General features: G+C 37.2%; 1 protein-coding gene across 1 annotated transcript in view; it reads left to right on the top strand.

Annotated features, from left to right (window-relative positions):
• WDR64 (WD repeat domain 64) overlaps positions 1 to 15,325 on the top strand; it is a 62,240-nt gene that overhangs the window by 10,492 nt on the left and 36,423 nt on the right. The window contains exons 5-9 of the mRNA XM_065679066.1: positions 355 to 384; positions 3,828 to 3,926; positions 5,530 to 5,744; positions 6,227 to 6,361; positions 9,073 to 9,152. Coding sequence (XP_065535138.1) covers positions 355 to 384; positions 3,828 to 3,926; positions 5,530 to 5,744; positions 6,227 to 6,361; positions 9,073 to 9,152 — 559 coding nt within the window. The remainder of the gene's footprint in view (positions 1 to 354; positions 385 to 3,827; positions 3,927 to 5,529; positions 5,745 to 6,226; positions 6,362 to 9,072; positions 9,153 to 15,325) is intronic.

Here is a 15,325-nt window from a genome sequence, read left to right as displayed (position 1 = left end):
TTCGCCCACTTCGATTTAAAAAAAATAACAAAACCAAACCAAACAAAAAAAAAAAAAACAGCCAAACAAACAAATCCCAAAACCAAAACAAACCCCACACCACCAACCCCCCCCCCGAAACCAACAAACAAAACTGTGAGAGAAAGAGAGGTGTTTTTAGTACCTCAGTATATAGGCAGCACACAAGTAAGTAGGTTAAAGATCTTTCTCAGAAGACCTTAACTGCAGATTCCTTCTGTTGAGTACTGTTGTTCTGTTCTACCTTTTGTAGAGAAGAGCTGGCTGTCTTCAGACTTTTAATTTAATTGCAAGCTTGTTGTTGTGACAGCATATTTTTGTTTGGGTTTTTTTCAGATGAAGGTTCTGGCAAACACCTCTATTGAAGTAAGTTCACTTTCCTCCTTCTGTGAAATTAATTAAAAACCAGCAGGTACTAAAATGAAATAATTAGAAACTTAGCATTATTCTAATGCTACTGCCAGCCTTGAGACTTCTGCATAATTTGTCATAGGGTGCCATAGGTTGGTGTAACTTAAGTAGTAGTAGTTTCACTAGAATTATTACAGACAAATTTAGAGACAATCTTAAGAATGATTCAGTTATACACGTGTAAACACTTCTATTGCTGCCTGTTACAGGAAACTTCAATTTCTTTATGCTGCATCTTTCCCTGACTGGAAACTTCTAATAAATTGGTGCAATAAACACATTTTTATTACTTTTGCTGTTATATTGTCAACTATAACATACAAATATAATATATTTATATGTCTATAAATAATGCAAAAGTGAAGGATAAATTGGGCGTATGTTTTACTAATTCTTGCTTTCTTCTGGCATATAAAAATTGCATGTTATGTGTTGAAACCTGATTTTTTCAGCTACATTTTTAGACTCCCAGTTAGTAATTAGAATATTTATCTTCTATAGAGAGGAGAATCTTAGGAAAGAAAATCTGTCCAGGCCAGCATTTTCCCCCTGTTGGAGTATTCATTGCTTCTCTAGCTTTCTTCTTTCACTCAAAGTTCACATTCAGATGCTGCATGGAAAATACGAATGTGTACATCCCATGGTTTTATTTGTATATGTATTAGACATAAGTTGATGTATGTAGCCTTTGTATAGATCCTCTAAAAAAAAAAAAACTTCATATGAACAGGCATTCTTGTTTACTCTTCAAGCCAGAAGTGGGTTTATAGGTTGTCATTTCTGTCAGTTTTTCTCTCCTTTTTAGTGAAATAATATCTTAATGATAATTATGTCTCTAAGCTAGTGGATGCTACAGTACAATGGCTAGGATGCTTCATTGGAAAAGAAAGATCAAGCTCAATTTTCCTTGACTGGTTTTCAAATGTTTATTTAACTGCAAGCTGGCTTTTCCCTTGATGGATTAGAATCATAGAATCATAGAATCATAGAATCATAGAATCATAGAATCATAGAATCATAGAATCATAGAATCATAGAATCATAGAATAGTTAGGGTTGGAAAGGACCTCAAGATCATCTAGTTCCAACCCCCCTGCCATAGGCAGGGACACCTCACACCAAACCATCTCACCCAAGGCTTCATCCAACCTGACCCTGAACACTGCCAGGGATGGAGCACTCACAACCTCCCTGGGCAACCGATTCCAGTGCCTCACCACCCTAACAGGAAAGAATTTCCTCCTTATATCCAATCCAAACTTCCCCTGTTTAAGTTTCAACCCGTTACCCCTTGTCCTGTCACTACAGTCCCTGACAAAGAGACCCTCCCCAGCATCCCTATAGGTCCCCCTCAGATACCAGAAGGCTGCTATGAGGTCTCCACACAACCTTCACTTCTCCAGGCTGAACAGCCCCAACTTCTTCAACCTATCTTCATACCAGAGGTGCTCCAGTCCCCTGATCATCCTCGTGGCCCTCGTCTGGACTTGTTCCAGCAGTTCCATGTCCTTTTTATGTTGAGGACACCAGAACTGCACACAATACTCCAGGTGAGGTCTCACAAGAGCAGAGTAGAGGGGAAGGATCATCTCCTTCGACCTGCTGGTCATGCTCTGGGTACCAGGATACGGTTGGCTTTCTGGGCTGCAAGCGTACACTGCCGGCTCATGTTCATTTTCTCATCGACCAGCACCCCCAAGATTACATAGACTTGTTCCTATTTGGAGTAAAATCAGACAGAACGGAAGGCGCAAGTTATTCCAACATCTGTTACCCTTTCACTGTGAATTCTTTAGGAAAGTAATAGTCCTCAAACCAATGAAAGAAGAGTTTTCCCTGAGAACATGCTAAGCATCAATGTACCTTTCCCTAGCAACGTGTGGGTGCCTACCAGCTAAGAGTTGACAAGTTCTGGTTTGACAGTGTGATTTTGTAGTCACAGATGCTGTGACAAGACAGGGAAGCTGAAGCCCATGGCCTTACCCTGTTTGGTGACTCAGCATCATTAGCTACAGGGAGAGAATAGTGAGGGAGAAACTGTTATCCAGAACTGTATAATAAACTGGAACTAAAATTATTCTGTAGATTGGTAACAGAAAAACTGAAAAGTGTAAGTATATATTAAGGCCCTGAAAAGTGTAAGTATATAGAATAACTTAGTTTCTAATGTAATTAAGAAACTACCTAAATTTTGTAAAGTTTAGTTGCTTAGTTGTGGAAAGTTAAATGTTTCTCATTTTTCCTGGATGTGAGAGGTTGAAACTCATTTATCTCTGTGTATAAAAATCTAAAATTAATTAATTGACTCAAGTGGCTATATCAGATTTTGAAAGGGGCAAAGGGTCCCTGTCATCCATTTCTACCATCAGTGGGAAAGGATCTAGCTTTCTCTATTCAGTTATTCTATCCTGTGGAAACAGCTCTGATCTCAGCTGAGGGATAAACTCAGAAGTCTCGGTGTCATGTGCGAGCACCCAGTAAATACCCAGTGCATTTTGGCCTCCAGGTAGACATGGGATAAGAAGAAAAAGACAGGATTTCACAGGATGTTGAAGAGGTTGCTTATAGCTCCTCTAGAAGAAAGCTTCAGGAGAGTAGACGTTGAGAGTAGGCCTTGAGGCAGAGGTTAGAGGAAAATGTTTGCTCTTTGAAACATTTACAGAAACATGTCTGAAAAATGGTAGCTCAATCCTGGACATGTGAACATTGTTGTTCTGATACTTTGCTTAATTCCTCTGTTAGAATTAGTAAATTGTGTCCCAAGAGCATATCGCCTGCCTGCCTGAATGATAACAGACATTTTCACTCTGTCCTATGTTCTCAAAGTACTTGAATTTGACCTTCAATATGGGAAAACAGAGTACTAGCCTTGAGCTAACATGCCTAAAATGCATTTAAATATGATGAAGATATTTCCCTTGAGTTTCCAAGCTAACGTCGAGCCTTTCCCACTCATTCTTCCTTAACTATTGTCAGACATTCGACTTTCTTTTAACTTCCAAGATTATATTCACAGGTTAACTGAGCTGTTTCTCCCAGATAGGTGAGAGATACTTTGTGTTCAGCTGGGATAAGTCACCTCTCAAGGCACATACTGACTGGCTTGCCTTCTCAGGTCACTGTCATGTAATGTGATTTGTTCTGTTTAATAATTTCAAAGTAATTATCAGAGCTTCTTGATTGTATTTCTAGGCAAGTATATGAAATATATATAAAAACCACAGCTATCTGTTAATGTTTAAAAAAAAAATCCAAACCAAACCCAAAGTTCTGGACAATGTGGTAGTGAATTTGAGTCTCTAATCCTAGAATTTGCAGGAGAAATCATTTTACATTAAGATCTGTGTAGAGAGGTATAGAGAAAATCCTGCTTTAGCTAGCTTTTTTATTTTCATCAGGATACTGCTTGGATCACTGGGTGTGATTTCCTCCCTCAACTGAAATATGTCGTGGCTGTAACTGAAAGGACAGTCATCATCTGGAACTATAAAAGTCAGGTATTATGTTGGGTCAGGCAAATGTTAAAGAGGAAGCCTGGAAAAGATTAGTCTTTGTTTTCAATATAAATACACTTTCTTTTGTTCTAACAAGATGAAGACATTAACCGTTTTCTTTGTAGGAACTGCATGAAACAGTGAATTTATACTTTGCACCAAATGGGATTATTAGAGAGTCTTAAAAATTTGGAAGAAAGAGGAAAATTCTGTACTTTGTTGCAAACAAAAACCCAAAGAATTTATTTTCTATATATACCTAATGCATATGTGGACACATGTATACCTAATGTGTGTGCACCTGCATATGTATATCTCAGAATGTATTAGGAATCAAGTGCCAGCTTTTCCAAGGAATTTAACATAGAATCTTTTGAGGTAACTTGCTTATTTAAAGAAGATACTTCTTCATATCCTGCATTTTGTTTAGGACTTTCCAAAAGCAAAAGCATCTTGATATTGATAATGTATGTCCAAACCATTAAAGTTTTCTTGAGTGCCTTATTACAAAATAGAATTTTTATAAGATTTTCTGACCCATACCTTAGCTTTTTCCTCCTGTTCCTTGGACTTTTCTCAGCAGTTCTGAGTTGTCTAAGATAAGCAAAGTAAGTATTTTAGAATAAGCTCAAGTCTTAGGATTTTCCTTTTGTTGATCACAATAATAAAAAGATGCTCTCCATGCTCAGAGAGGTGAATGGAAGCTTTTCTGTCAGTCCAATTTGGAAGGCTCAAAAATTTATTCTCCACTCATTATTCTCCAGGTTTCCTCCAGTCATTACATCAGCAAGAGTTGAAAGTGTCCTATGACTGAATAGGAGCAGTTCTCATTCAAGACCACAGAAATAACATATAGACAGTTCTGTATCTGTTATGTCTCCTTAATGTTTCTGCTACATGGACAACACTGAAGCAGTTAATTTCTATGCATGTGAACAGTTGCCAGTTTGGGTTGGCAAGGGTGGTTTAATCAAATAACGGATGGAGTCAGGCAGTAGAACCAGTGAACAGCATAATGCAGATGACCCAAAATCCTGTTCCCAGACCTTCTCAGTCTAGCAAAATGCCACAGTGTCTTGCAGCTGTATTCACTCCCATTATCTCAGTTCCTGAAAAATGAAACACCTGCCCACATAAGTACACTTGGTTATTCCAGGCTGTATTAATAATTAGGACTCAAATGTAATTTCTTTCTCTGTGATATTGCTGCATTTAGTGGTTTGAATAATTCTTTAATTTGTCTATTTCCCATTTTCTTCTAGACAGCATCTTATTTTTGAACAGGAAACCATACAGAGTCTTAGCAAATACACCATCCCACTTAGCATGGTGAGATCCTCCCTAAAATTTGTAATTAATATTATCTCACTGAAATGGAAAAGGTAACCTATGACATAAAGCCGCAATGAAATCCTTGAAATTTGCATTTAACTTCATTTAGTGATGATCTTCTGTGAGTTTCTAATAGCAGCAAACAGCTATCCCAGGGGGAGCTTGCAAAAACAAAGCCAAGAATTGAATGGTAATGTGAGTAGATAAGCATGATGTTCAGTCAACTTAAGGGCTTGTATGCAATATCTAATCAACTGCCTACTGTATTTCACAGAATATTTGCTTTGTCATCAAACCAATGGAAAATTGCCTGCTCTGTGTTTGCACAGTGACCATGCCAAAGCAAGTGGCTATGGATACTATCCTAATGGGAGATGATAAGGGTTATGTTTATTTGCTTACTGTGACCAGTGATCACTTGGCATTAAAAAAATGTAAAGGCAAAAGAGAATCACGACTTCAGGCCTTGGACTGCAAAACTTTTCACATGTGAGTTGCTTATGATAAAATAGTATCGGTCTAGCAATTTTGGTTTTCTATTTCGGTTTTCTCCTTCGTAAATGGAGGATTAGCTTTTTTGTGTAAATTAACCCCATCTACCAAAAAATTAATTTTTCAAACTGCAGTAAGTATGATTTGCTTACTGTTGTGTGAAGGAACTGCCATCATTACCAGTAGGGGATCTTACAAGAGAACTTTAAACTTCCATGGAAGAAGTCACAATTGCTGTTATCCAGTTTGACATAGGCACAGCTTTATTGTGCCTTAGTAGATGGAAGCATAATTGCAAATAGAGAAGTGCATATACAATCCTAATTTTAGCTCTGCTCATTTTTGGCTCTGTATCTGCCCTGGATATTAAATTTTAGCATAGGTTATGTATAATCTCACAGTAAAAATCCCTGTCTCCCTATGGTCATATTGCAGTTGATGCTAGTGTATCCCGATAACATCTCAATTTATATCCCTAGTGTTAAACGCAAGCTACATGACGACTGGGTTATGAAAGTTAAGTATATTTCTGACCTAAACTGTTTTGGATCCTGCTCCTCAGACAGCATTTGTTCATTTGTTTTGGATGATGTAAAGCGACTAGAGGACAACTTGTAAGTATATGACATCTGAAAAAACAGACCTTTTGCTGTTTAACTTTGCATGAGATCAGTGCCTTGCAAGGTGCCATCCTGTTGTACGGAAGTTGTCTTTTCTATAAGTATTGTTAATGCAAACAAAAATACAACTTCTTAAATGCATAACAATTTTGTTTGTTAGTTTTTGATGTAGGAGACAAGTAGCCATATATGTTCATTACTCACAACCCTTAAAAATAAGTTGTGTTGGCAGTGTTATTTGCTCCAACTTCTCAGCAGGCTAATTTTAGTTAGAACAATGATTGCTTTGTTACATGTATATCATATATCCATTCATTAAAAATTTATATGCACATAAAAATATATTTAAGTTTAATTTGCAGTTTTAATTTTATAATTTCTGTTACACAAGCTTCAACAAACAAAACAATTTATTCTGAGGGCTGTGAAATTAATTTACTATACAGGAAAGAGGTTGTGGCCTCCTTATTTGTGCCATATCCTTATTCATAGGGCCCATCAGTGCTAGAGCTGATTCCAAGCCTTACTAGTCTATGATTTTAGAATAGTTCATAGCCCAATTAGAAAATGGACAATACAAAGACAATTGGATGTAAAGAAGAACTTTAAATAATTTATAGATAGAACCGGTCATTCAAATATCTCAAAGCATTGTAAACATCAGATCAGTTTCACAATTCCTCTGTAAGGTACATCCAGATATAAATAGATTTTGAAGTCTAGTAACAACAATTATGATAATCCTGTTAATGTCTTGTATAACGTAGGCCATAAATATTCACATAATAATTCTTTCATCAATTTAATAATTCCAGTTTTTATGAGCATTGCATGTCTGTTGGGGTTAGGAAAGTGAACTATGAAATACAGCTTGTCTGCAGTCATACACTGTGTAAGGAGAAAAGCTGAGAAACCCCATTTGATTTTGTTAAGAGTTTTGGAATTAATTTGAGGAGAAAGAAAACAAAGCCTACAGAGCCAAAAGTATGGTCAAAAGAGTATATGCTACCACCATACATTGTAATACAGAACATTAACTATAAATATCTTGGTAGGTCTTTTTCATTTAACATTGATGATAATTTTGTCTCCAACTGAATAAATACATTTCTCTATGTAGTTTCATGCAACACCACAATGAAATTATATTTAGACAACTGAAAAATTACACAGCTGTTAAAATGAAATTAATAGACCTAAAAATAGGCATGGATCAAATTACTTTGAAATGCCCATTTCATAATTAATTATACTTGGAATATATGACTTACTGGTGCCAACAAAATAAATGTCCCCAGTTAACATTGCAGTGAGCAATTGCTATTGTGCTTGAAGGCGGTTGCAATGATCTTATCTCCTGTGACTGTCAAGTTCCTTTCTGGACAATAGCTGATATGCAGTTATAATCTTTTCTTGTACCTAAAATGGGGGGGGTGTAGGTGGGATCATAGGGTGTTTCTGTTGCAAGGCCATGACTTGGGCAGGACTTCATGCTGCCAGAAGCCCTTATTCACACTGATGTTGGAAGAGTACCAAGACCATTCATTAAAGAAACAATGGAGGGTCATAGAAAAGTATTAAATTAAAGAATTAAGGGGAAAACGACAACAAATCCTGATGAAATCTGCCACACATGTATATCAATTAGTTGCTATTTTATATCATTAAGAGAATTGAGACTTCTCTGTTAGAGGTCTGGAAAGAAAGCTTTGCTTCTTCTATGTATTAGGGAGTGAACAGCCTTTTATTTACACCTGCCTAGAAAGAACAAGCTCTTTCATTAATCTTCAGAGTTTCCAGAGTTTTTGGTCAAATTTACTGTTACCAGTAATGTTTTCAATATTTATGGTTACAACTTAGCCTGGAATAAATGAACTACCTACTTGTCTGGGTTTCAAAGAAAAAAATTTAAATGTGTACCCATTTAATTCTGTACAGCCTATTTACATTGACAGTCACTGTTTCCTGGGAGAGACTGGTGTTAGTCATGCTACTGCTCAAAGATCAAGAAAATATTCACTTATTAGTAGGAATGTATGCGGCATGGAGAAACAAGCAGAAGTTGCTCAAAGGATGGGTTTGGAAAGGACACTGAGATAATCCCAGTCTGTGTTGGCTGCTTGAATTCCTGTGCTTTATCAGTGAATACAACAGAATAATTCAGCTGAGTTCCAGAAGCCTGTGGTCTCTTCATGTTGTTATACAACACAAACTAGATAAAATAGAGGCTATGCGTTATACAAATATACATGAGCAGCAGAAAAGTAACTGCACTTCATGCAAAATAGAGGCTACGATACCCCTCCATGTATGAAATGGGCAAAGGCAGTTGGTTTGATACTTTCCTCAGTGATAAACTGCTTTAAGCACGGAGATGTGTGGGAAGGCTTACTTTGGCAACAGCTACCATTTTAGTATACTGTTTGGAGTATGACTAATAAAGGACAAAGATGTTCAAATCAAAGATTTTATTTTATTTTAATGGAAAGCGCAGTATGTTCCTATTTTATTAATGCTAGTATCACTGTGAGGCTATATTAGTCACTGTTATAAATCAGTTTGCTTTTAACAAGAGACTGTATACATTATGCAAACAGCTATTTATGTACTATAGAAAAATAAGGTGGAATGACTGTAGAGCGTATTTTCCTAATGTTTCTTACCTGTAATAATTAATAATTTTTTTCTTTTGTTAATGATTACAGACCTGTAAAGGAATTTTCTGTCCCTAAAGGAGTCAACGCCTTCACATACTGCAGAAAAGCAAAACTCATTGTCACTGGTGGTAAGTATTGGATTTTTTTCCCCAAGAGATTGTACTGCTGTGATTTTTTTTCCCCAGTTAAATAAGATCAAGTAAAGCTGAGCTAGGATATTAAAAATTTAAATAATTCTTAAGATAGTATCTTAAATTCTAGGAAATAGATGTCTTGCTTTTAACTGCTGGGAGTATTAATCTGAAAAGATATACTTCCTGACAGGAATCTATCAAGGGTTCAGTCTGGTTTGAAATCAAGTAGCATAGAATCATAGACTGGCTTGGGTTGGAAAGGACCTTAAGATCATCTAGTTCCAACCCCCCTGCCATGGGCAGGGATGCCTCACCCTAGACCTTGTCATCCAAGGCTCTGTCCAACCTGGCCTTGAAAACTGTCAGGGGTGGAGCATTTACTACTTCTTTGGACAACCTGTTCCAGTGCTTCTCCACCCTCACAGTAAGAACTTCTTGCTTATATCTAGCCTGAACTTCCCCTGTTTAAGTTTTAACATATTACCTCTTGTCCTACCACTACAATCCCTGATGAAGAGTCTCTCTCCAGCATCCTTGTAGATCCCCCTCAGATATTGGAAGGTTGCTATGAGGTTTCTACACAGCCTTGTCTTCTCATACAATAAAACAGGAGAAACAATATGTTGAACTGAGGCACCTTTCCAAGTCACAGTGGTGGTCTTTGCCAGGTTATACACATTATTCCTTGCATTATTAGCAGGGCTCTCATCCTTTCCTATTACTCTTTGGCCATCCTTTCCTGTGTTAAGCAATCAGACCCTATAAAACAGAACGTGGTTAGTATTTCCTACAGGTAAAACTGGAGGATTTTACTGTAGTAATAAAACCAGCATGAAGTGTCTGAATAGTACAGGTCAATTGCACAAGAACTAATAAAAGTTTCTGTCACACACTGAAAATTCTTACAGAAATAGCAGAGGAAGAGGAAAATCTGCATAAACTTCCTTCATAAGACTAGCTATGGTATGGCAGACCAAAGGTCAGCCTAACCCACTATCCCCTCACTGACAGTGACCAGCAATAAGCACTTATGGCAGAGTACAGGAATAGGGCAGTCATGCAGCAATACTTGCCCTAGGTACATGTGTTAGTTTAAATATCTGTCCTACAGGTAACAAAGCATTAACTTCTCTGAATCTAACACTAGTAAAACCTCACGCTTTACTGGAATTCACTGTATGGTTGATATGAGCCATGTCTGAAAAAGATTAGTTGAATGTGAAAAAAGTTGGGAAAAACCTATCACACAGAGACTGAAGAGCGTGTTTTTTATAACCTAACAAAATGGAAATTAACAAGGAATATCACTGCTATCTTTAAAAATATACGGAGGGTAAATATTAGACCACAAATTAGAGCAGACATGTTTGAGAAGAGTTTTCTGAATAGCAGCATTTGCAGAAAGAAATACCCTCATCAGCTTAAAATTTTTGAAAGTATAGAGGCTGGAGGCTAAACTTGGAATGCAGGACCTCCTATCCCATCTAAACAGCTACCTAATCAGAATATTGTAGAAGCAGATGAGCTTTCTCAATACTGCATTTTAATTTGACTTTCACTGAACAAAAGTACAGAAAACATGGGTAACATGACAAAAGCTTAATAATATGGTGTTCATGGACTCTGTAATGAAGATTTTGAAAAAGTATAAGAATTGTTCTTACTTGTAACAATATTTCAGTCTATTTCTGGACCATAACATTTACATATCCTTGAGTTGGAATCCTGTATTATTTGTTCATTCATTGACCTTCACCTTGATATTAAATGGCATCCTCCTGCCTCTCACCATTATTCCCAGTGCTCAGCTCTGCTGCTTCCCTTAAGCGCAAAATTAAATTATTCCTGAGCTAAATTACTAAGAGTCACAGGAGACAGTGGGAATGCATGGCCAAAGACAGACAGGAAGGGATCATCTCTTTCAAACTTCACTGTGAAGTTTAGATCAACGAAGGGCTACTATGAAGCTGCACCCAGAATTAAGAATAATGTTACAGTGCTTGAGAGATCCATCTACTAAAAGTTGAGCTTTAGAGTTCAGTGCTATATTAATAAAATACACTGCTTATGATGGTGCAACAGTCTGACTAGAATGCACTATGTTTCTGCATCTCCATATCTCTTGTCTAGCTGAGAAACATGTGTTGATGATCCAGTTAAAAAAATTAACGACCAGAGCAGGTGAATAATTCAGCTATCATAATATATAGATTTCTTGGTGACATATGCAAACATTTGCAGAAGCTATGTTCATATGTCACAACCAGCAATTAAAAGAAAAAAATCCAACCTTTGATTGCAGGCTAGCTTCTAAAATATTCAGTGGGGAAAAATCTACTAACCACTTTACTAATCCCCAAACTGTTGTTATTTAGCCAGGTATTTATAGCGCAAATAGTACCGAAAACACTACAATGTATTATTACGATGTGAAGTGACTATTACAAAAGTCATGTTTTAACACCCTTACTCTTTCATCATTCATTTAGATGTATTTGAATAAATTAATGAGTTTGTCAGTTCTATGACTCAACCTAATTTTGTCTTCCTGATATTTGACATTTATAATAATGAATAAGAAAGATAAAAGCAAACTTGGTACAGCGTTCACTTTTTATGCTAAAAGCTAGACTTCATCCAGTAAAGTGATAAAGGCCTGACAGTGGCCTAAAATACGTAGCCCACAGTAATTTAGAATAACTTTTCTGTGTAGCATTTTGCATTAATATTATGTTGAATGGTAAAGTGATATGGTTTTCTTCTTATTCTGTATCCGTTTCAATTCCAATCATGTCTTATCAGCTCAGGGAACAGCTACAGTTAAAACCAAATTATGTGTACATATAAAAGCTGGAGGCAATCAGTTTTAAATGATATGACACAGCAACTTCCAACACTATTAGTTCCTCAAATCCAGGTATGGTTCTCCTGTGAGCAATAAAGTAGAAGAAAAAAAATTAGTAATTTCTAAGTATAGCAGTAGCAGCTTAAGACTGATACAAGGAAGTCCTCTGTACTTGCTTAGAATCCTTTGTGTGTTCCTGGCACAAGTGAAGTAACTCGGAACATATCTTTCTTTTACTGGCACTATACATTGGCATTGACATTTTTAGGAATTTCTCAAGAATCCTAGTTACAGAAATCACATCCCAGGACTGACATTAGCCCTCAGAAGCATTGCAGACTCTTTTCTATGATGCATTCTAAATTTAAGAACATATGACTACAGAAAGAGACATTGGTCAATATGACAAACATATGAACTTGTGTTAATTTACCAGTTATCTAACTGTTCTGAAGAGGTTTTGCAAGTATTACAACCCAAGATTATTTTGAAGTCAGGCTTGAAGGTATGATGAGCTGTTTTAAAGAATAAGGGGTATGTCTGTGTGAGAAAAGCAGTATAGAAAGAAAACAAGAGTTATATTTTTCATTTCTATTTTATCAGAGGATACTAAGCTAGGCCTAGCATTTATCATTCAAAAATGCTATTGTTCTCAAGGGGGTTTCAACACCATTGAGAGACAGACATCTCAGCAGAACAGTGTAAGCAAGGAAAATGATACGACAAAGCATCACATGTTCAATAAGGTATTGGAATCATAACATCCAGTTAGAACAGAGCTGTGGTCAGAGAATCTGAGTTTAAAAAAAACAAAAAACAATCAAGCAAACAACCAAAAACCACACACACACACAAAAATACCAGAAACAAACAAACAAACAAATCCATCACAAAATACAACCAAGCCTAGAAAAAAAACCAACAACCCCCGAAAACAACGAACCAAACAAAAAACAATAACAAAAGACCTTATATATTTTCATAATTATTTAAGTGGGATGAGAGAACACTGAACTGAGCCCATTATGATTTAAATCATTGATTTCACAGAATCTTAAATATTTTCTAACAGATATGTAGAAAGATAATTCATCTTTTTCAAGCTTTTCTTGAATGTGGTTAGTACCCATGTCTTCTGTGACAGGATTCTCAATCCTGGAGGCATATTTGGAGCACAGAGAGAATAAATGTTCCAGCAAATGTTCCAGCGAAGCAGTGAAGCAGCAAATGTTCAGGCCAATCTGACATCAGTCCAGAAAAAGGGGAGAGAACACATCTACTAAAACCAAATCCACACCAGTAAAAGGATCTAAAACTGGTCCACTACATAACATGAGAAGCAAACAGCATTATTAATGTAGGAAAATGTTTTCTTTCCTGATGTTGCCTGTTATTCACAGAATCACAGAATCACAGAATCCCAAGGGTTGGAAGGGACCTCAAAAGATCATCTAGTCCAACCCCCCTGCAAGAGCAGGGTAACCTACAGTACATCACACAGGAACTTGTCCAGGCGGGCCTTGAATATCTCCAGTGTAGGAGACTCCACAACCCCCCTGGGCAACCTGTTCCAGTGCTCTGTCACTCTTACAGTAAAGAAGTTCTTCCTGATGTTAACGTGGAACTTCCTATGCTCCAGTTTACACCCATTGCCCCTTGTCCTATCACTGGATATCACTGAAAAAAGCCTAGCTCCATCATCCTGACACCTACCCTTTACATATTTGTAAACATTGATGAGGTCACCCCTCAGTCTCCTCTTCTCCAAGCTAAAGAGACCCAGCTCCCTCAGCCTCTCCTCATAAGGCAGATGTTCCACTCCCTTAATCATCTTTGTGGCTCTGCGCTGGACTCCTTCAAGCACCGTATTAATATAAGTAAATAACATGTACTAGTGATTCTATTCTTAAAAGAAATTCTGTGCCTCAGTTAAAGAGCAGCATCCCCCTTTCATTCATCTGCTGTCACCTCAGGAATATAAAGTACAGAGCAATTAGGAAGGCTAAGAAAGATACTGTTCCTCAGAGTGCATCAAGTAGGTAGCTGAGTTGGTCAGATACTGTCAACAGCTCCTTCCTAGTTCACCACAGTTTTAAGACATGACAGTTTTCATTTGGGGCTGCTAAAGGGCATGTTGTTTGAAACAGTGTTTGTTCCTTCTGGCTTTATAACTCATCTCATTAATCTCACTGGAGGCTTCTGTCTACCATTTTTTGTGCCCTCCTGTTGACCCCATAGAAGGTTTGCAAGCTGAGCTTTACTTCCATGGCCTTGTTTCTCAGTAATGTGTACTGGCTGGATCACACAGGTTCTGCTGACTTGCAGGACATGTCTATGAAAGCCTAACACAGCATATTATGACGAAGTGAGCAGGGGCCCATCATGTTCTGTAGCTCCCCATCCAAAAGGACTTCACTAGTGCAGTTATAGCCTTTTAAGTTACCTCCTGTAATGCTTACTGCACAGACAGCTAATGTAGACTAGTTCTGTCTGAAAGTTACCCTGAAAAGAAACTGATTCCCACTTAAGTTACTGCTGGTCAGCTACTTATCCATGGCTCCTCTTTCCTGTGCAGAAACTATCCCTCCATTGTGCCAATGCAGCTGTTTGCATGGTTGGATTCTCAGTCACACTTGTGAAATGAGCCAGCATATACCAAAATTACTTTCTGTTGTAGCCATTTTAAGAATAGATCATTTCTCCAGTGAGACTCTCTCATTTAGAGAGAAGCTACATAAACAGGAGAACCAATTTAAGTGAGAGGACAATAATTTTTAATGGAGGAAAAGGGAGATGGGGTGCTTCTAAATGAATTGAATATTGTTGTAGTAAGAAGAAAAGTAACAGATTTCTGGAGTGAGAGATGGAGGGAGTGTCTGACCAATGGCAGTAGATTAAGCAAGCTTAAGGAGGATCCCTGGAGAGAAGACTGCAAAAGCTTTTCTCTCTTTTAACAAAACGGAGCACAGTGTCATAGGGTTCAGGTTGGGTGAATGTTCTCTTGGACCATGGACTTCCTAGTCTATGTGTTTTTTGTTATCTGCACTTCAAGCCAAGAAAAAACCAAAACTCAAACTGAAGCATAGATAAAAATATGTCTGTTTCATTTATTGTGTGTTAAAATAAAGTGTTCAACTAATTGCATACAATTCATTTAATTGCAATATTTGCCAGGATTTAAAATTGAAATCTAAATTAATTAATGACAAACTTAAACTGTGCTCATGTTCTCTTGAAACTCCTGTGAGAAATGTGAATTATTTCACTGCACGAGGTACAGCTGTGTTTAGATCAGTACGTAAACACAGGAGTTTACTAATAC

This window comes from Lathamus discolor, chromosome 5 (genome assembly GCF_037157495.1).
Source record: "Lathamus discolor isolate bLatDis1 chromosome 5, bLatDis1.hap1, whole genome shotgun sequence".
Lineage (NCBI taxonomy): Eukaryota > Metazoa > Chordata > Aves > Psittaciformes > Psittacidae > Lathamus > Lathamus discolor.
Note: the sequence above shows the minus strand (reverse complement) of the source record. Positions and strands in the feature narration are given on the sequence as shown.